General features: G+C 41.4%; 3 protein-coding genes across 3 annotated transcripts in view; all 3 read right to left on the reverse strand.

Annotated features, from left to right (window-relative positions):
- LOC145451971 (RNA-binding motif, single-stranded-interacting protein 1-like) overlaps positions 1–22,024 on the reverse strand; it is a 248,113-nt gene that overhangs the window by 50,803 nt on the left and 175,286 nt on the right. The gene's annotated exons all lie outside the window — the stretch shown is intronic.
- LOC145452889 (uncharacterized) lies at positions 424–1,737 on the reverse strand. The gene is made up of 2 exons (XM_080331016.1): positions 1,467–1,737; positions 424–1,382 (listed from the first exon to the last, which is right to left on the reverse strand). The coding sequence occupies exons 1-2, from the start codon at positions 1,488–1,490 to the stop codon at positions 798–800; spliced, it is 609 nt and encodes a 202-aa protein (XP_080187142.1). The 5' UTR covers positions 1,491–1,737; the 3' UTR covers positions 424–797.
- LOC145451993 (protein DD3-3-like) lies at positions 9,044–20,553 on the reverse strand. The gene is made up of 14 exons (XM_080330209.1): positions 20,367–20,553; positions 20,229–20,309; positions 17,950–18,136; positions 16,241–16,423; positions 15,295–15,469; positions 14,701–14,887; positions 14,498–14,623; positions 12,898–13,019; positions 12,781–12,831; positions 11,537–11,685; positions 10,674–10,841; positions 10,472–10,606; positions 10,326–10,413; positions 9,044–9,721 (listed from the first exon to the last, which is right to left on the reverse strand). The coding sequence occupies exons 1-14, from the start codon at positions 20,517–20,519 to the stop codon at positions 9,529–9,531; spliced, it is 1,998 nt and encodes a 665-aa protein (XP_080186335.1). The 5' UTR covers positions 20,520–20,553; the 3' UTR covers positions 9,044–9,528.

Consider the following 22,024-nt stretch of genomic DNA (forward strand, 5'->3'; position numbering starts at 1 on the left):
ACAAAAAACAATTTTGATTTAAAATATATCAATAATATTATATTTCAAATTTACAATAGGTGGTTGACATAAAACTGATTGAAATAATGCCACGTTATTTGAGTATCTAGGTAAATACTTATACATGACTGAAGTTTATTTATGTACATGATATCCTTGAAAATCTAAGATAAATCTATTACTACTAAATATAGTACTGTTGCTATATTTTGATTTAAAAGAGTCTTCTGTGTGTGAAAATATCAAGTAGCTTGATTTTCAAAACTTTATAGTACGATTGAGCCGATTTTATATCTAGTCATTACCGCGAAAATAAGAGATTTTGGTCAAAATAGCCCCATGGGTTATCCCCACAACAAGAGCCAAATTGAAAAAAATGAAGGTCATATTAGGAATTAGTGCCCTTCAGAACCCCCAAAACCACTCTTACTTTTTCTGCCTAAAAATATGTGTTGACCAGTGTAGGAAGTATATTTAAAAGATGAAAACTGAAAGTGCCACAACTGTAACGCAACAACAACAAAGCAACATCTCTCTACACGGGTCACACGAGCTCTGTGTGCCAATATCCACGACCATCAGCTTACACCATTCGAACTAATTAACGAGCAATCAATCAGTCGCACGCGCTATGATCAGCGTCCGAGGTAACAGTCAGTACACAAAATCTACACAAAGACACATTCCCCCATGATGAATATCACTCTTCATCACCATTCATCATCGTCTCTCATCTCTTCTCTCCATCTTTCTCCGCCTCTCATCTCTTCTCTCCATCTCTCGTCACCCCTTCAAAGTCACAGCTCTCCACCTTCGCCTCCCATCCGCCGGTCAACCTTCTGGCAATATCGAGCAATGTGGCCGCTTTCGTTGCAACGAAAACATACAATCGATTTACAGAATATTCTTAAATGTGGTCCACCACATAGAAAACACCGCAATCTTCTTTCTTTATCATAAGAATTGGCAACGGCGCTCATCTCGGCACGATCCATCCCATGATCGGTAACGAGGGCACGTGCTATCGATAGCACCTCAGTCAATTGTAACTGCTCCGCCTTTGGTGTCGCCCTTATCTGAGCAGACACACGTTTCGGCAACCTAAAGACGAAAGATAATTTCAACAGCTGTTCTTCGTCGTTTTGACCGATACCCGCCAACTTTGCTAATCGTTTCAAGTCGGCAAGGAAAACGTCGACCGATTCCCCTTCATTCAACACCCTCGTCTTGAATTCCCCATACGCCGAAAGCTGATCACAGGCGAAGGCACGCAATAGAGCCTCTTCGATGCGATCTTCGTTACTCTTTTCAGTCTCCGGTAACTGGTCGTACACGGCAAATGCGTCACCATCGAGAAACATCGGGATTACGACAGCCAAATTCTCAAGTTTTAGCAAACCTTTTGCCATTTTCGCCTGCTTGATCCATGTTGCTATATCACCCGCTCCATCATACCGCGTCAACACATCCGTCACCTTGAAACTGGCCATTATCGTTGATGGGCCGCGATAGCTTGTAGGAAGTATATTTAAAAGATGAAAACTGAAAGTGCCACAACTGTAACGCAACAACAACAAAGCAACATCTCTCTACACGGGTCACACGAGCTCTGTGTGCCAATATCCACGACCATCAGCTTACACCATTCGAACTAATTAACGAGCAATCAATCAGTCGCACGCGCTATGATCAGCGTCCGAGGTAACAGTCAGTACACAAAATCTACACAAAGACACAACCAGTGTTATCCATATAGACTGTATGTAGTGATTGGAAATTCGGCTATAAAAGGGAAGGATAGTCTAGGATTATACCATGCGTCCTCTTTTAAGGAAATTTGTCCTCAATTTTGAGAATATCGGTTAAACTTACGTGGAAATTGGGCCGAGATATTGGAAATCAGCGGCCAAATAACGGTATGAAGGATTTTTCGATACTTGAGCCAGAAATCTCCTATCCCCAATAGGGTGGACTAGATCTAAGAGGGACCAAAATGACTTCGCAGATCAACATAAATTATTTTGTTGAAACAACTTCACGCATAATTTATAAAAAAAAATAAGCATTTCAACACCGACCATAACCGCTCCACGGCACACCAAAACTTTTTCGGCCAACATGGGACCGTGCTAAGTGTGGTAACAAATAAGACCATTGTTTTATTTTTTGGGGGGGAGGGGGGAGCTGACGGAGTACTGATTCACCCTGTACCTATCAAGTCCCATCCTCAAAAGCCTGTTAACTTGAACCATTGGTTCACAGATTGGAAAGTAACATAATAGCTAACTGAAGGTCACGCCAATTAAAAGTGAGCAGTATATCAGTTTACCAAAATTTTCATCATTTCAAAACACCACAAAATGAATTGATAAACAATGAACAATAAAACAACGAAAAGATAAAACGAGGTTGCGGTAGACGAGATCGATGTTAGATCGCGGTGCTCCGGAAGGCTGACTTGCGTTCATTTAGTAGAAATCGCGAGGGAGATTTCGTATCACATCAAACCCTCCTTCCGCTTGGCGCGATCTCATACAATGGAATTGAATTGAATCCATTCTCAGATATTTCGGCGCTGGACAGATGCCTGGTCCACGTGGCATTTGCTCAACGGCCTGTGACGACATCGTGATCGCAGATACTAGCAACCATCGAATCCAGGTTCGTGGTTCGTTCTTCGTTTCGACAACTTTTCTACGGCTGCGACATCCGCGCTTCCAGATCTTCGACGTCAACGGACGAGTCAAGGGAAGCTTCGGGAGCAGAGGAAAAGCGGATGGGCAATTCAATCAGGTGCTTGACGTGTGTGTGACGTCTCGCGGATGGATTGTCGCCCCGGACCACGACAGTCACCGAATTCAAATATTCGACGAACGAGGGAGGTTCGTTCAGAAATTCGGTGGTGAAGGCTCAGGTGACATGCGTGTGACGCCATAACGGTTCGTGATAGTGACGTCGTTTCTGTTTCAGGAGATGGAAAACTGAAGTTTCCTAACGGAGTAGCGACGGACGACAAGGGCTTGATCTACGTTTGCGACTGCAAGAATCGTCGAGTTCAAGTCTTCACGGAGGAGGGAAAGTTCGTCCGGAAGTTCGCTTCGGAGTTCCCGGTTTATATTTCCGTGACTCCAAACGGCAGAGTACGCCATCTGTCAGTTCCGTATCAGCTCCCATGATATTTGGCCTTTTCGCAGGTGGTCGTCAGTAAGTGGCTCGACCACAGAGTTCAAGTTTTCGACTCGTACGGCGGCCGCCATCTTTTCCATTTTGGATCGGAAGGGACGAACCAGTCTGAGTTCAAGTTTCCGCGAGGTGTCGACACAGACGATCACGGCAACATGATCGTGTGTGACAGTGGCAACGACCGAGTTCAGATCTTCACGAGCGACGGAGAGTTCGTGACTTGCTTTGGGAGCAGAGGTTTTGATCCTGGGAAGATGAGGGGGCCGCATGGAGTCTGCCTTTTGTCAGACGGACGGATCGCGGTCTGTGAATTTGGCAACAACAGAGTACAGATCTTTTGAGATCCGAACGCGAGGTGATCCGAGTTATCTTTTCGTACTTTTCGTTTGCGTTAATAAACACATGAAGGTGTGATCATGCGAGGGTCAGGATGTGGTAAAACTGGTTGGTGCAGATAGTTGGGAGGGGTATAGGGTAGGATTTGGGATGGGAAGCGATATATAATGTTCAAGGAAGTAATCAGTATAAACTCCCACTAGTGGTTGAAAGGAACTGCATCACCACAAGCCGTGTCTTAAAAAAGCCTAGAATTAGGCCGTGCTAGATAGATAGATAATTATGTTTTGTGTGTAGCGATTTACGCTTTATACACAGTCTGACTATGATGATCTAAGCGTTATTTGGCACATTCATAATATGCGCCCGGTTTTCACAACAAATTCGTAGATTTCATCATCTAGCAATGGTACAGATAAAATGTCCTTCATAGTGAACGGAATATGGATGCATGCGGTCTTCTCTATTAGTTTACGTCTGTAGTGCCCGTATTGGGGGCAGTGTAACAAGAAATGGGACAACGTTTCTTGGCAGCCAAATATGTCGCATAGTCCCGTACTGTATAGATTAAGATTGAGGTGTCCGTTTAACCGGCGATGACCGGTTCTCAGGCGGAAAAGGATTGTGTCAACTTCGCGTCTTGCTGACGGAGGATATACGGACGAGGCTTCGAAGAGTGTCTTGTATTGCTGGACAGAGTCAGAGGTGGCATACATTTGTCTCCATTCTTCCGTGTATGTTGTGGTTAATACGGACTTTGCTTCGGCCGGGGTCACCGGTATCACCGAGTCGATTGTTGTTCTCTCAGTTGCATGTCTAGCATGCTTGTCGGCACATTCGTTACCGGCTATTCCAACATGGCTAGGAACCCACATTAACTTTATGGTAAGTCCCTGACTGGCTAGCGTGTTGAGCATGTGGTTAGTTTTCAATGGTAGAAGGTCTTTATAGAGATGTGACGAGGAGATGCAACGCCATGCTGATGAGGAATCGCTCATTATCAAGGATTTGTCTGGCCTAAACAATGCTATCGAATAGAGTGCTCGAAGGATAGCATATAACTCCGCTGACATAACTGACTGGGCCGTGCTACAACGTCAGCAGCTACGGAATCAAAAAATAAGGATTATCGGCCCAGTGTGAATGACCATTGTAATCGACAAACACCATGAATACCCCAAAACTAACCTACTGTGACGTTACAATTAAAGTTTCATGATGTCGTGGCTAAAAAGAAACAATAAAACATGTTTTAACCCTGGTACAACTATTACATTATGTTCTTGTGGCACAATAAAGTGCGCATATTTGAACTTTTCACATCTTCCACGCTGTTGTGAAGTCAAACTGAGTGATCGAATCACGCAGGTACTCGGTATCGTCCAGTTTCAGTCCCAAATCACGATGAAATGATCGTGGTCAAGAAGTACAGAATTATTTTTAATGAGGTGTAGCTGGCTGCAAAGGTACATATTTGAGCTTTCGTAGTCATGAATAGATCTGTCGGAAGTGATTAGTTTAGTGATCAAAAGCCAATTAATATTTGGACACTCTTAACATTCTTAATCCTCTTCCAGTTTTTGCTGTAGCTTAATTCCCTGAGTATCATCGTGCTGTTCAGAATAATAAGACATTACAATTAGGCATAACCCACGATGTACTAGAGAAATATGGATTTTCGATCACATATAGCAGTGGTCTGGAACCTTTTTCGTCCAAAGAGCCATATTGGCCCGATGTTTTCCATTTTAACTCTCAAAGAGCCATACATGATAATCAATTGTTACGTCACAATTGAAAACTCGTTACGTCATGTTAGTACTAGTTCAAACTCACTATGATTCGTAGATTCGTAGTGTGCGCCATATTTTCTCTGTAAAATCTCGTGCGTTAGGCCTACATAGATCTTTTGCAAGTAACATCTTTTTAATTGTATTACAGTGAGAGCCATATCATATTTTACAAAGCTTAAGACAATTAACATTTCCAACAGTAAAAGCGTGAATCTACTATTTACACGCTTTTTACAGTTTATGCGTCTCATTCGTGTTGCACTATATTACTGATGGCTGTGTAGAGGTGTAGTCTGGTTGAGAATTAATGAGGTTAGCTTCGTACAAAATTTGAGACTTTCGTCAGTTATACGAGATCGTAGGTTCGTCTTGATCATGGCTGTTTACCCTTTTTGCTATTCACAGCCGTACATCGATTACGTAGATAGAATCCAGTCGTAATCGATCACCAAATATCAATGTTAAATTGGCTACTTGGGGACTTCGAATCGCAGGCAGTACTTGTGGTTTTTTGTGCCATCACAGTTTTCTTTGGAAATAACTTGCGCAAAAAAAGATTCCAATTGTAGAAGGAGAACGCCCCAACAGCCTTTATATATACGCACCGAAATCACAAATATCACGGCTTAGAATAGTTATCGGACATAGATGTTTAATCCTTATGAATTAATTTCGTCGATAATATTGGTAATAGTTGCACATATTTTTATCCAACATTTATCCTCTCTCAGTCCCCCTCCCCTGATCAGATTTTCCGATGCAGGGGGTGTGTTCGAAAATTTTGGGCACATAATCAATGATGATGCATTCTCGGATTGTTATCAATCATTTTGTTGCATATTTTTATATCTTGACTTCCCATCATTATTGTCGGAATAGCCAAAATATACAAAACATATAATGGCATCAGCCAACCGTACCAGAAAATCATTCATTCATGAGACGTAAACGAGTCCGAATTGGTATTTCCTGACGAGGCGCATAATTTGCCAGTGTGGTTCGCATTTGTATAGCGCGGCGGCCAGATTACAAGACCACTACTATATTTTTAAATGAAAAATCGAGCCCTTCGTGAAGAAAATTTCTAAGTCGACTTAAACTTCCTAAATTAAAATTGCATGTTGACGGCCGCCAACGCACGCAATTATAGCTTTACGACCAGTTGGCCACCCCTGGTATTGATGCTCTTTTTAAATGCGAGTATCCGTGATCGCATGCGTTGGTGAAGCAATACTTGGTTACTACAGCAGTACGTACCCACCGTAAGGTGTGATACGTCAATCACGTGGGGTCGGGGGAGGCAAGTGAGGATGTGCCTCACCTATATACCGTCACTCCGTCAGGATGAGTAAACGAAAATCGTGAACCCTTCAATCACCATGTTTGGTATTTTCTATGTTTGTTCATGAATGACTAGATGTTGAGCATTTGTACTCCCAAAATCACGCAATTTGCACATATATTGACAATCAAAAACGTGGATAGCCATGGCGTTGTTTGTAATTTGAATTTGTAATTGTGAATGTTACACGTCCACGGCTGCATTGTAATACAGGCGTCAACATGTCTGTTATTCTTTTTTATCCATCAAGATATCGTGCAATCCAAGATTTCGACGCGGGTACATATTGATATTGGTCGCCGGCGCGACAGCAACTTAATTTGAGGATTTTGAAGAGGTGGTCGCAGCGGTTGCCCGACATATGAGCATGCGACACAATGGAAAACGACAGTTCAGCATGGAACACATCAGCATGTGACTGTATAATAGGGTGGCTCAAAAATAACCTTTTTTCCTGAATCTTGCAGGTTACTTGATTAAATCGTTAGGTTGCCTTTAAAAACGACGCACACCAAATTTGAATTCATTCCAACCAATATTCGCGGATTTCGTAGAGTTTGAAAATTTTGAATTTGCCTAAAAATGCAAAAAAAAAAAATTTTTTCAAATTTTTCTGCCAACCCCATGAAATTGTTGCGCTGTCTTCGAAAACGATGCAAAACAAATTTGACTCAATTCGAAGCCGTAGAAGTGGAGTTATTTCAGTTTTTCTTTGATAATTCTGGGATTATCCTTGATTGGTGGATCATCTCAGAATTATCATCAAAACACTTGAATAACTCCGCTTCTGCAGCTTGGAATTGAGTCAAATTTGTTTTCCATCGTTTTTGAAGACAGCGCAACAATTTCATAAGGTTGGAAGTAAAATTTGAAAAAAATTTTTTTTTGCATTTTTAGGCAAATTCAAAATTTTCAAACTCTACGAAATCCGCGAATATTGGTTGGAATGAATTCAAATTTGGTGTGCGTCGTTTTTTAAGGCAACCTAACGATTTAATCAAGTAACCTGCAAGATTCAGGAAAAAAGGTTATTTTTGAACCACCCTACTGTATAACCCAAAAACTTACCCTAACCCGAAACATAGCCTAACCTAACCTAACCCAGCCTAACCAAACCTAAACCCTAACCCTAACCCAACCATAAACCTAACCTAACCTACCCCTAATCCGTAATTTAACCCACATGCTCATGTGTCGCATGCCAAATTGTCGCATGCCGAAGCGTCGCATGCTGTAATGTCGCATGCTCATTGCTCATATGTCCACGGACCGGTCGCAGCCTCTACCCGCGAATACGTCAGTCTTGGCCTCTCAAAAACATGTTTGTACTGCCACGAGAATATTTAATTGACTGTGATAACAATTTACTAACAAGTCACTGCAGTTTCGTTAAATTGAGTACAAAAATAAAAATTCGTCAATGAGCCATATCTTATACCCAAAAGAGCCATATGTGGCTCGCGAGCCATAGATTCCCGAGCCGATTCCAGAGCTTCTTGGTGGAACTTCAGTAGGCTATACAATGGAATAGTATAGTCATATTGAAATGAACCCGAATATTTTCGGCTGACACTCGTCAGGGGTAATCGTAAGAAACTGGTAGAGGATTGGAAAGAATATCGTGTATCATAAATCGCAGCACAAAATATGACGTCGCCAGCATGAAATTCCGAAAGAGAGCGTTCAATGCACTATTTTAGATGGTACATGAACTCCTCTTGTCGACACAGCCTTGGCAGCTGTATTTTGATAAATGTCGACCACAAGGCACACAAATGAAGTGAACCTCCCCATGCTGGTGGCGTCATATTTTGTGATACGATTGTTTATATACAATGTTCTATCCAATTCTCTACTAGTTGCTGACGACTAACCCTGACGAGTGTCAGCCGAAAATATTCGGGTTCATTTCCATACGAATATACTATCCAATTGTAGGCTATATAGGGTGTTTAAGTTTGTTGGTCCCAGTCGAGTGACTGGCCCATTTGGCCGAATCCCAAATGATACGCATTTCTCGTCTGTTCGCAACATAGTTGCTCATCCGTATACAACATTACATTTATACAACATCCGTGAATTTTTACGAATCCCAACGCACCTGCTGAAATCATTATCATATTGTATGCGTCATCGACATGGATCAAAAATTAAGAACACACAAACACTAGGAATAGCTTAGCCGAGAAATTTGGGAAACAGAAAAAGGTCATCACTTTCGCCCAGTCCGTAGTCACGGCCTCATGACTGAAAATAAGACAAAATAAGGATGCAAGTCAACAGACTAGGATAGCCATAGGCCCATTACCTCCTATTGTCAATACATCAATATTGTCCAATCTATCACTGTCGAGTGTTGAATCTGTCGCTACAATGAAAAAAGCAAAAGTATGCTAATATACGTGTATTACATGAGCTCAGTTGAAACGTATTAAGATCACACTTGTGCATAAAAATGCATATATAGAATCAAAATTTGGCCTTTGAACTTGGTCGAACGTAGGCATAATAGGCAGATAACCCACCACACTTGATTTGAACGAGACAGAAACAAACCATTCAAAGTTACCAGAAATAACAGATGTGCTAGACAGCATTGAAACGAGTGTAGGCTATATATTGCAGACCCGGCGTTGTTTCAGTGAATACAGCAGTAAAGTAAGAATGAATGACTGAAAATTAATCCCGTTGAATTATAATCTCAGCATCATTCTTAAAATATATTAATCCTATGGTTGAATACTCTTTAGATACAGCTGTGAAGAAAAGGTCCTGTCGAAAACATGAAAATGTGCTCTACTGCAGAGTGGCATTGCTTATCAGTGCCAAGAATGCCAACAGTGCCAAGAATTCAAACGTGCAATATTTCCGTTATCAGTCAGTAATGAAGATGTGACCCTTTTGACTGCGATTGGTGAAACTGTTGTTCCTTGTGCAGATGAAGTAGTATTTTCCGTTTGCTGTGAACCTCAGTACTACACCAGGGAACGAAGCCGGCGCATTGTTTAGCTGGCTATTCAGCGCAGTATTGACGTCCTCGACTGATCTATCGCATTCAGTGAAGCAACTGCAAACATCACCCGCATTAACAACGTTTTGTTACGCGTTGGTAATATTAATTATTATATACCCAAAAGACAGAAATAGCAGGATGCATTAGGCTTACGTCCTGGGAATTTTGTAATTTCCAGTCTGGTGAACAGGGATGAGCAATACGAATCACTAGAAATCTATTCAAATCATCTTCGATATCAAATGATTCGAATCGAAGCAGCCCTTCTCACTATGGGATCAGATGATTCAAATCAAATGAAGAGGAATAATCACATCGCGGGTATTTATCGGGGGGTAAAGTGATTTTAATGGCTGTCAGCAACCATAACTAAGTTAAGTGACTGACGGGGTTCACAGACGTGCTCAAATAAACCTCAGGAGTAGGACTTGTAGCCATGGGACATGTAATCACATAGAATACAAATATGTGTGTACCTCACGAGTTTAGTAAATATACATCGATATTTTAAAACGACTGCTGGGTATATATAAGTAATACGATGTGATTCGCTTGCAGATATTGGAGTTCGATTCGATTTTGCCCATCTCCTATACTCGTGACGTAAAACTTGACATAACAACGACACAAGCGCATAAAAATTCAAAGTAGAACTCACTGGTAGTATCCAGACGAGGCTAATATCAGTTCGATATTATCTTTTGTAAGCGTTACGTCGTCATTGTAACTCCACAGTACCTCAATATCTGAATATAATAATTGTGATTACACCGCACTGCCGCGTAGCGCGCATTCTTCCCCTACCTTTAAACATGGTCATAACCTCGTGCGGCATTGGGTAATTTACATCAGGGGCTTTCGTTTGAAGTATGTTATGTCTGTCCGTGCCGCCGGTGCCTTCGCCAGCATCGCCGGTTTGTCCGTCGCCGCCAGGAGCATCTTTGAGGGAAATGTTATTACGTATATGATCACGTGTGCAGTGTCACGTGCTGCGAATTCCACTTACTGTTGTCGTGGGTGTTAGAGCCAGTCCATTGAATATGGATTATATCGTTTTGGCTAATCTCGAGGCGATTGGGGAAAAAGTCATATTCGACCGCCGGGAAAGTTTGCACAATGTTTCCGCGCTTGCCTTGTACATTCAAGTTGATGAGACGGGCGTCGTGTGGGAAAGCTGAATTTCGAATCGAGATCCAAACGTTAGCAGACAGCATTTTCACGTCACAAAGAATCTGCGCATCACGTGCGTAAAAACGAAATATTGGTTTGCTGTCATTTGAAGTAGAGGTCGACCGATATTGATTTTTGCAGGCCGATACCGATACCGATTATCGACACACTCACAAGGCCGGTAACCTATATCATGGGCCGATATTAATATGGCAGGAGCAGAGAACCATTTCCCAAAAAATTTTATGTATTAGGCAATATGGCGCTTGTACATGCCACAGAAAGCTGAACAACAAACGACAAAACTGAAATTAAAAAGAATTATTGCTTAATCGTGCACATTCATTGAAATTTGGGATAACCCAAAGAGCAATGCGTGATACAGAATCGCAGCTCAATCAAGTAGAGGTAGATTGTAATGCAGGAAGCATAGTTTCTCTGCCTGCTCACCCAATTAAACTCGTCCTGCAAGGGTAAATCTGTTACGTATCGCCCCATGCGTCGTCGATTTGTTGAGATTGAGAACACGGAGCATTGAATTTCCAATATTTTTGATTTGATTTATATATAAAATATCGGCCGCGATATCGATAATCTGGAAACTTCCGAATATCGACCTCGATAATGGGCCAGGTCGATAATCGGTCGACCTCTAATTTGAAGTGGGAAGAACAGTATCAGTAGTGGGTTTTTACTTACTATCCGGCCTGGGCTTTAGAGTGAACACGTGGCTTCGATCTTGGAATGTACGACCAGTTTGTGCAGTGTTGATCGCAAGGCGAAGCGCCTGAGCGTTGGCACCTACATCAACCAGTGGGTTCTGTTTAACCGGTGATTGGTCTCCATTACTGTAAACGTAGTGTGATTAATACCCCGAGACTGAATATCATGAAATATAGTACAAGTATACTATAGACCAGTGGTTCCCAAAGTGTCGAATTCGACATCGAGCCGAAAAGTTTACCTTTTTTTTAGTCAACCCGACAGTGATTACAGTTTGTATTCCCATTTTTCGGTACACAAAAGTTTGGGGGCGATGATTGGTGTTGAGCTTGAAAAGGGGGCGATGGGTCGAAAAAGGTTGGGAACCACTGCTATAGACCCTGTTCGTATGGCAAACAATGCGATGGATAACCTGTACTTTTACAAGTAATACATGGCAAGGTGTCACTACTCACTATAGGACACTATGGTGTCACCAATTATATCAAACACTGGGAGGCGCTAGCAACCCGTTTTGACAGCACGAATTCGCGATAAGGTCAGACGAAATATATCATTTGATATTAAGCGACGCAGTTACACGGAAACACTGACATACGGTCAATTTACCGATGCACCCAGGCGACAAAATTCCAAACAAGTCATATGTAATTTTATACCTTATTTGACAGAACATATGATAAACAGCTGACTGTATTTTGCAGCGCGGCATGTTTTGAGTCGCAATTACCGCTTAAAGTCGCATCACGTTTCTTCAGCATCGTGCTTCATGGTGTGGACAAAACAGAGAACGAAAAAAGATTTTAAAACTACATCGACCATTGAGATTTGGCTGCGACGACATGCAATCGTAGAGAATTGAGAATATGAGCGACAAGCTTTTCACGGACCGCACAGATGCACAGTGCAGTGCACTGCACTCACATGGTGTGCGGCATCTGATTTCCAATCAAGTCATGCTCCAGGTTACTCACAAGGTGGACACTGGACATTCGCGACTGGGGCTCAAAATACCCTTACGACCAAGAGCCGCATGCGAACATGTATTCAGGGATCACTCAGCAATTACTCATCATTATTACAAATTATTTTTCTTTGCTGCTTGGGAAAGTTTTCAAAGTTCTTTTTGTAACATTCGCAATTTCACACGCATCTGACTGAAATGACGTTTTTTTATAACGAAAAGTTAATTTAGATGCAAATCACCGAATAGTACTTACTGGGATGCGTCGGTGTTGTAAGGGTCGTAGTCGTCGGTCGAAATGTTATACCTGTCGTGCATTTCGCAGTTAACATCGATAAAGAATTATATTAAGTCAAGGATACAGACAGCATACCTGATTCGTAGAAAGCACCGTTTTTCATCGCCGCTTGGAAAATACGGTAACGTCCAGGTGTAGTTTAGAGGTACACCTTCCCGTCCGTTACCCAAGTGATTCGTTCGACTCCAAGGCGCGGCCTGCAAATCCACCGTTGCATGAATTGATTTGCGTAGGACTAGGAAGTGAAGTAATGCAGAGGTATCCACGCAATAGGCCTTTATGCTCATTACTCACTCGACATTCAACGGTTTTTACGTTCTGCCGTGAGTAAACTCTACAAACACAATGCTTCGGAGCTGCGTATTTGCTGACACGGAACGCTATTACGCGCCTAAAACAAATCTTATCCAATACGTATCGGTGTATCTTAACTGAACATCACGAGATCTTCAAAGAGAATAGCATAATTGTGACATGGCAACCAACAACAACGCATTAACGCAGAATAGGCGAATGTAAAAGTTACGTCCCACACCACAAGTGTTGTATGCGCAGGACGTTTATCGCCAGGATCTAAAATGGATGTATGCGAAGTCATCTATTAACGCACTTCGATATGGGATCACAGAAATATTGAATCAGTCATGAGGAATGTTGATTGGTGAGCAATGGTAAATATTCATCAGCTGCGTTGTAACCCGGGTATATTTATCACAAACACACAGTTCCGGTATTATACTCCGAGAGGCACAAATACCGCGAGTATATATAGTTCCATTAATGCGTGATTCAATGATCGCGGATTTGGAGCAAATGGGTGCGAGTTGACTTTTCAGAAGGACTGGCCGGCGAAGTAGAACATTGCTTGCAGGTAATGACGGAAAACGACAAGACGCAACGCGGTCTATAAATTTGGGTAAATGGCGATTTTCTGTGAGTAAAAAACAAGCGAAAAGATTACTTTCATTGGTTGCTGACCAGCGGATATACAAGTGTTGACAAAATGCCGCGTGGTTCACGCTAGACAGCTAGAGCATTTTTTCTCAACGGGGGTTCACACAAACCCCGGAGCTTTCCGGAGGTGAAGACAGCACCCGACTCATACAGCAAAGGCCACACCGATTTGCTGTGAATATCAATTATAATTGGTTGCGTACTGCGAAATACGAACCAATGCATTTTGAGGTTGCAATCCGTGTGACATATTCGGGCACAGCAAGGGCGGGATAAAGACATACCAATGTTAAATCTACATCAACGGTTAAATCGATATTATTTGACTCCGTAGCCACCCTAAGTACCAAATCGCAATTGCTTCGTCATTGCCGGTATTTACGACACATCTATACCTACACCAATCACTTTTGATCTGAGATGCACCTGTGTTACTGCATGACAAGCCAAGCGTTGTCACACGCAATCGTGTCCAATCCCAGATTGAAATAATACTATGTCTTCGTCCATAAACTACCAGGTGCGGTAAAAATATCATCACGTATCCGAGTAACCTGAGTAACGTTTCAGTGTGAAGTGACCCGCGCATGAGATCTTAGCTTCATAAGTTCTCATACATTTGAAGAATAATGGAGCGTAAAATTGTCGCTAAAGATACGGCTGTATTGCGAATATCGCAACATAATTTGTTTCTGCGACATATACGCGAAGATTCACTCACCCTGCAATCGACAGGTGGTGGTTGAACGAAGCAAACGTCGGTGATGGGTGTGAAGGTGTCGAATTTCGCAGGATCGTACGGCTTTCCCCATTTGTAAGACATTCCGTCACCGTGGTCACTCTCGCACTGAGAACATGGTTGGAAGACAAATATTGAAAATCAATGTAACATGTCGCATTTCGTAATAGGCAAACCTAGTATACCTGACTTTTTGTAGTATATTGAGGCGCAAGCTCTAGCATGCTGTACAGCGCCGTCCATGCGCCACCGTTCGACTCGCAATCTGCTTGGTTATTGTGTTCCGAGAAATGTTTCATGTCGTTAGAACCGGCGAATTTTTCAATGCACCGGTATCTAGCGACGCGATTGGCACTTTCGCTATTGTAGTATCTAGAATTGAAAACGACATGAATAATACATTCATATTGAAATATACCCGAATATTTTCCGCTGACACTCTCCTGGTGATAATCACGAGCAACTAGTGGAGAATTGAAAAGAACTTTGTATATCAACACAACACTCATAGGCTAACAACAAATAAAAACAGACATAACATTCGGATAATCGAGGCGAACAGATGGCCCACGCTCAATGTACTAAACACAGACGTGAAACTAACGTCACCACTGCCAATGGAAACGGCATCTGAATATATCGATGAAAAGTTGCAGAAAATCAATGAATGCCTATCCGATAGTTACGAATATTCTGTCGGCGACAGGGACAGTAAATCGCAAGCGATAACATACGTGCTTAAGTGATCGCAACCGATCCTGACTTTCACATTCACTTACTCGCACAGAGATTCGTTCTGCGCCAGCACGGCGATGTCAGTGAACGGTGTCGGATGCCAATAAGGATAGTAATCTCTTTCTTCCGGACATTCGTATCCGGAACGGTCTCCATTGGGGTTCTGTCTGGTCGAACTTGCATCTTCGTTCGCCAAGTTTTGAGTGGCAGTGAAGAGCCCTGGAATACACAGCATTTGAGTGAACAACACGTTCGAATATATATAGGCACAGGCAGGCACATAGTCAGACATATACGATTTCGCGAGTTGAAGCGTAAAACTTGATATCACGAATTCCATGAAAAATGTCAAAGCTTGAATCTCGTACCGGTCTATTTCGGTACGTGATGTCACTAAGGCAGATACCAGAAACTCTTGTGATTGATTGCATTTGAACAAATTTCATGGGGAACAAAAATGATGTAATTTTACCATAAGACTTATGAATTTCAGTAATGAAGTATACGTCTACATTTTAGAGAACTCAAGTACTTGTACTACTCAAGTGGTTATGATTTTAAACTCTCTCTACACTTCTACCCGACTGACGAAATATGAATGATGACACCACAAATAGGCGTAATTTTCGAAACTAAATTTCGTTACGGTTGTTATTTTTACCATGTGCATGCCAATGCTACCTGTAAAAGTGAAGAAAACATACCACCAAATTATTTTTTACTTTACAAAGTCGTAAGTTTATCAAGTAAGTGGTTTTCACAAAAAAATGCTAAGAAGGGGGCGTATAGTATAAGGATATAATCTTTGAGTACTTAGTACAAGTACAGGCAAAACCTACTTGAGCACTCCGACAAAGTATAATTATTTCCTTACTGATCCCCTCTGCAAGTGTAAGGATTTGTATACACCACGAGCACAAACGTCCATAGAAATTCTTTAGCAATAAAACAAACAAACAAACAATCAAAGCACGCCGCTTTGGCACCAACCTCCATTCCTCTTGCGACGCCTGCAGTCGTCGTACCAGTAATACGGCTCGTTCAAACCCTTGTCCTTGGCGACCTGTCCTATCTTTTGCGATTCAAATGTGCTCTTCGTGGATTCGGCGTCGATTTTGTTATAATTTTGCGAGCCCGTTGAAGATCCGTCACGCAGTGTTATACCATCATCAGCTGTAATGGTGGGGAATGAATTCAACAACCGGCGTCAGTCTAAGCGTGTTCGCAGCGACAGTGATACACAAAAAGATCGTCACTTTCTTTTCATATCATCGTACTTTCTGCTTCCCGGTCCACTAGTAACTAGGGCTGGGCAGGATGATTCGAGTACTCGAATCTGAATCGAGTAATAATTTTGATATGATGCGAGTCGAGTAGTAAAAGGCGACTTTTTCGAGTACTGAAATTATACGCTCCTCGCCACTGCATGTTAAAAAGTTGTGTCGAAAATTGTACAATTTTAGTGTCGTATTTTCCACTCTGGTATCCCTGAAACCTTGATTGGCCTATCGCAAGATACGAAACATATAGTGCAAAGCCACGAACGTTACTAGACATAACACATTGCCGAAGTCTTGATCATCTCAAAACATTGTCACGAAGTGCAACGAAATCGGTATGGCCGAAAAATGTATCAAAGTATCTTTAATGGGATGCATAACAGGCATTATATTCTTTGTGGTGGCATAAAATATACATAGTTGAACTTGGACATCTTACATTCTGTTATGACGTAATAATGAGTGACACTCGATTACTCGACTCGACTCGAAGCATAATACATGATTCAGAATCGAATCAGCCAGGTACTCGAATTTGCCCAGCCCTATTAATAACCTTTGATGCGGCGTGTGCGAGGAAATAGTTATTTCTTTCTGACTTCAACCGGGTGGTGCAATACACGACCTTGACATAACTCCTTTGGATCACCTTATTTCGCAGTGCGACTATTATGATATCGGATTAACCGAAATGGCTTTCGCTGTTTAAATTTCCCATTTCTACCCAACATTACAAGCAAATCACAAATTCCTACAAATTGTACGACGTAGGTGTCATTAAATGAGGAGATATTGAATGAAAACTCACGGAGTGCTGCTGCTCTCAACTGTACTAAAAGAAGCTTTTACGTGCGTGTACAAGGCCAGAAAAGCAAACAATTAGGCGACTACAGGTGATGACAAATGATACTAGATTACATCCAGTTACCGTGATATGGGACTATTTCGCTCAGTTGCAGGCAATTCCACCCATAAAACCATAAAATTGATCCAAACATATAGTTGAATGCCTGAAAACTGTTAAGAAACGGAAGTAATTTGAAAACGTAACGACTTTAGCATTCCAAAACCCTCGAGGTAATTCTTCTGACTACCTAGACAACCTATGGTCATTACAAATGTGATATTTAATTGAGATTTAGAATCCTCTTGTGGCCCGTAGTGAACTATAGACTATAGACGAGTGTCCAGTCCACAAACAAGCGTTTATGGAACGTACATGTACAAAGCCGAGAATTATGCAAGCAATTTCGCGATTGCGGACGACAGCTGCTTTCAGGTTTGGTCACGATTATGGCTCCAAAGAACCAGATGCGATATAGATTCAAGAATATTTCGGTGACACATCTTTATAGTAACCATAGACTGCAATCGACTCGCCATGATATATAGCCCCCTAGATCAGACCGAAATACGTACGGGCGAAGTCGTCGTCGTCTTCGGAGTGCGGTTGGCACATATATTGCAAGACCACATTGCAGTTCTGCTTGTGCGGATCGGTGTCCTCATTACCGCCGCACCCGTGCTGATTCGTCCAAGAGATCACCAATTCGCTTCTAGCGCCGGGTGCTGTGTGCTTGAGATATTTACCGCTTTGGAAATACGTCTGAACAGAAAATGTGCCTGATTACATATCTCGGTATCCTTAGGCCACATCGGGTTATGGGGGTTTGAACGAAAATGCGCCTAGTTCCTGCCTATAATAACCGGGACAGTGGAAAACTACGAAACTTAACTTCGGCGAAAGCGTGCAGGGTAGCTAAGGTATGCGAATAATATACATCTAATGCTAACTGTAGAGAAACCGGGACAAGGATAATGCTTGGCTGATTCGCCGATCTGCGATCGAGATTGTACCGGGGCACGATCTGATATATCTATTTCGCATACCGACATCTGTCACTTCATATTTATCGCTTGATATTTTTATGTTATCACTAGGGCGTTTTTTTTTGACATGTCAAAATTTGTCAGAAGTTTGTCAAAATTTTTCAGAATGTCAAAATGTTTTTGACATCTGCATTTCGTTAGTATTGTAGATTTTGCACTGTTCGTAAACTTATCATTTGATATTTTACAGCTTGTAGCCTACTTTATGGCCTACCGTAGTAAACGGCTAATCGTACGCTCATTGTGAATCATAAACGGTCAAATAAAACAAATAGGTAGACATGGTTTTATGGTCAACGAGCCGCAATATCCTAACTGAAGAATAACTTATTGGGCATTGCATCATTCTTATATTAAGAAGCGCATGATGAAAAATTGTGATGTAGACAACATTGTCAGAATGAAGCAACACGGTGTGTCACAAGCAGTGTACGCACAACTTGAGTGTTGTCAGTCAACAACTACTGCTGTTGAACGTCCTTGGCAAGCTTTTTAGTAAAGACATTAGCTTTCTACCCAAGAATGTAGGAAAGTATCTCACGTTGAACTACAATTAAAAAAAAAAATATATTTCCACCATAATACGTATTGTAATCACTGGAATTCTTCATAGGGCCAGATTTTAGTAAAATATTGTTTTTTCATGTAAAAAGTTGCCTGTTTCTGAATAAAAAACGTTTTTTTCAGGCTAAGCTACTTCGTTAGGACAGCCAGTTCTAACCAGAAATGAAGATAAGTGGTACAATTTTAACATTATGTGGGAAAACACCTGATTTGTATACGTTAGGTCAAAATTTGGTCAACATTCAATTTTGATTTTTTATAGGTCGAAATTTTTCTTTTTTTAGGTAAAAAAACTCGCCCTAGTTATCACGATCATTAATAATAATTCGCATTACTTTACACGCCTCCTATTACCATTTTCTATGCCAAGGTGGGTAATAATAATTCAAGACATTTCGACTCTTGCCATCTTTTTATTTCACCGCAATGTTGTGGTGTTTTGAATTGATGAATTTATTGATTAATCTCGCCGTTGAATGATTGCATTCACAAATTGAGAGCATTGAATAACCGATACAGATGCAGAGCTCTGATGTATAGCATAGTAATTGGGACGCATCTAGCACAGCACTAATGTTTTGTTCATGAAATTCGAATATAGCTCCTGTTACACCTACCGCGATACACTCACACAAACTCTAGTGCTAAAAAGTGTCGTTGCCAGATTTGCAACCTGGATGTGGAATAGGCCTGTTCAAAAATAACTTTTTTTCCTGATCCAAGCCATTCACTGATTCAATTGCCAGGTTACTACAACAGCGGCTGCACACCAAATTTCGTTGAATTCTAACAAGTCTAAGCGTCCGCAGAGCAAATTAAAATTTTGCTACGTAAAATTTAAAAAAAAACTTCAAATTTTTCCGTCAACTCCATGAAATTGTTGTTAATCCGAGGATTATCAACGAAAAACTCAAATAACTCCGCTTCTACTAGTTGGAATTGACTCAAATTTGTGTTACATCGTCTTTGAACACTGAACAGCTCAACAATTTTGTGGGATCGACAGAACAATTTGATTTTTTTAAAGTTTACCTAATAAATTAAAATTTTTAATTGGATCTGCGGAGTCGTATACTTGTTATAATTGCCCAAATTTGGTGTGCAGCGTTTTTTAGGGTAATCTGACACTTTAATCAGTGAATGGATTGAATCCGGGAAAACAGTTATTTTTGAACAGCCCTAATATGCATGGAAGATAGTTTAGTCGTGAAACGCAAAAATGAAATGGAATAAGTCCCAATTACCATTCTGTACTGGTTTTTCTGAGTATTCCCGGCCGCTTTATCGGTCTTGTCGCCCACGTTGTAGCCGCCGCGTGCATTGTTCTGTCAGTATAAGTTAACGGAGATTATGTGGACAAAGTCCGGCGTATTTTACCATACCTGGGTGTCGAACATTCTGTTGTTGTTAGTTCTAGTCGCGGTTTTCTCATTCAGTCGGTTATTGCTGCCTCTTGGATTGTGCATGTAGACATCTCCGGTACACCAGTCGAAATACAGCGCCAACACGACAACAGAGAAGACTAAACGTCTCATACTTATGTTACTGTAACAGATAATGAGTGCGTTACACTTGTCCCGGCTCACCTGGACCCGATTCTAGTGACGCAGTACGATGTCGGCATATTGAGAGCGGTCCGTGAACATGAGATATTTTAGTACGTGACACTTGATTTTGATTATATAGATTAGGGTTAGTTGTAAGGTTATAAAGTCACATATCTCAATTGTCGCATGCCTAAATGTCTGAAAACCACTCAGGGCATAAAGTTTTTTTTGTGTGTGAGGGGGGATGTCAGTATTTAACTGACAACAATAGATCGTTGTACGCATACCCACGTAATTGAGAGGTTGAGATCTTGCTCAAAAGTTCATTCTGCAATTTATGCCCATGTTCATATCATTGTACTTGTTTGTATCATGTGATGTGGCTCATAGGTCGTCCGAATCATCATCAATCCTATACCTACGAATAGGTAGGAGTTGCGATTCGAAAGGAGGGCCAAAACTATTTGAGGCATAGAAGTAGAGAACGAATTACTGACAAAGTATGAGGTGGTCGGTCAGTAGCTTAGTGGTACGTTCTGTTCTATATCTATCGATTAAATATCAATGAGTCGCAGGTTTGAGTGCGGTCGGGGCCGACCTCAGAAATTGAAACTAAAACAACAGCAAATTATTCTAGTAAGAAATTTGTTTTAGGCAATGCGTCTCCGAAAAAGATTTGTCAATATCATTCTTTGGTATGAGATCAAGGTGACAATTTTGATTACTGAACTGTTTGGGGAAATCATACGATCACCACAATGGAAATCTCAGAAATATATACATAAAACGGCATCTTTGGGTCCAATGGTCAAAGGAATATTGGACGCTGTCCAGAACATTCTAAAAGCCCAGGACCACCTGCGCTACACTTAATGTTTCTGCGCGAGTGGGACACTGTACGAGAATATAGCTATAACGAATTCGATCACTAGCATTATATTGACATTTGGGAGAGTCGTATCGGCTCAGTTCTCCGTTAACATGGCGAATGCACGCTGCAGTTGTACACTGCACAAGAATATTGGTAGCTATGTGGATCTATCACACCAATGTTCCCGAGTTCAGTAACACACGCAATACACGGAACAGCACTGAACATACCGAACACAAGAATAGCTCAGTCATTCCATTCATAGGTGATTATCTGAAATATTTACAAATAGTCTTGGTGCGTTGGTAGCTTAGGTCAAATGACATCATGTTAACCAATGACTATCACTCAACTAGAAACACGCTTATACTCTACATAGCGTCCTCGTTCTGTATAGCATCTTACGGCATCAAACTACTGAAACATATCTTTGATATTTTTGGCTAGCACGACACATTAACTTACACTATAAATTACTGTGAGAACAGAATACATACACAATATCACCCAACTCGCGAAATCTAAAATCCGCATCTACTCGGTTACGCAGTCTCATTCCATAACAAAGCACGGCGATGAAAATAAAGCCTAGGGGTATATCGCTGTCATTCTCGCTCACGTG

This window comes from Botryllus schlosseri, chromosome 12 (assembly GCF_051294905.1).
Source record: "Botryllus schlosseri isolate E-star chromosome 12, Bs_hap1, whole genome shotgun sequence".
In the NCBI taxonomy this organism is placed as follows: domain Eukaryota; kingdom Metazoa; phylum Chordata; class Ascidiacea; order Stolidobranchia; family Styelidae; genus Botryllus; species Botryllus schlosseri.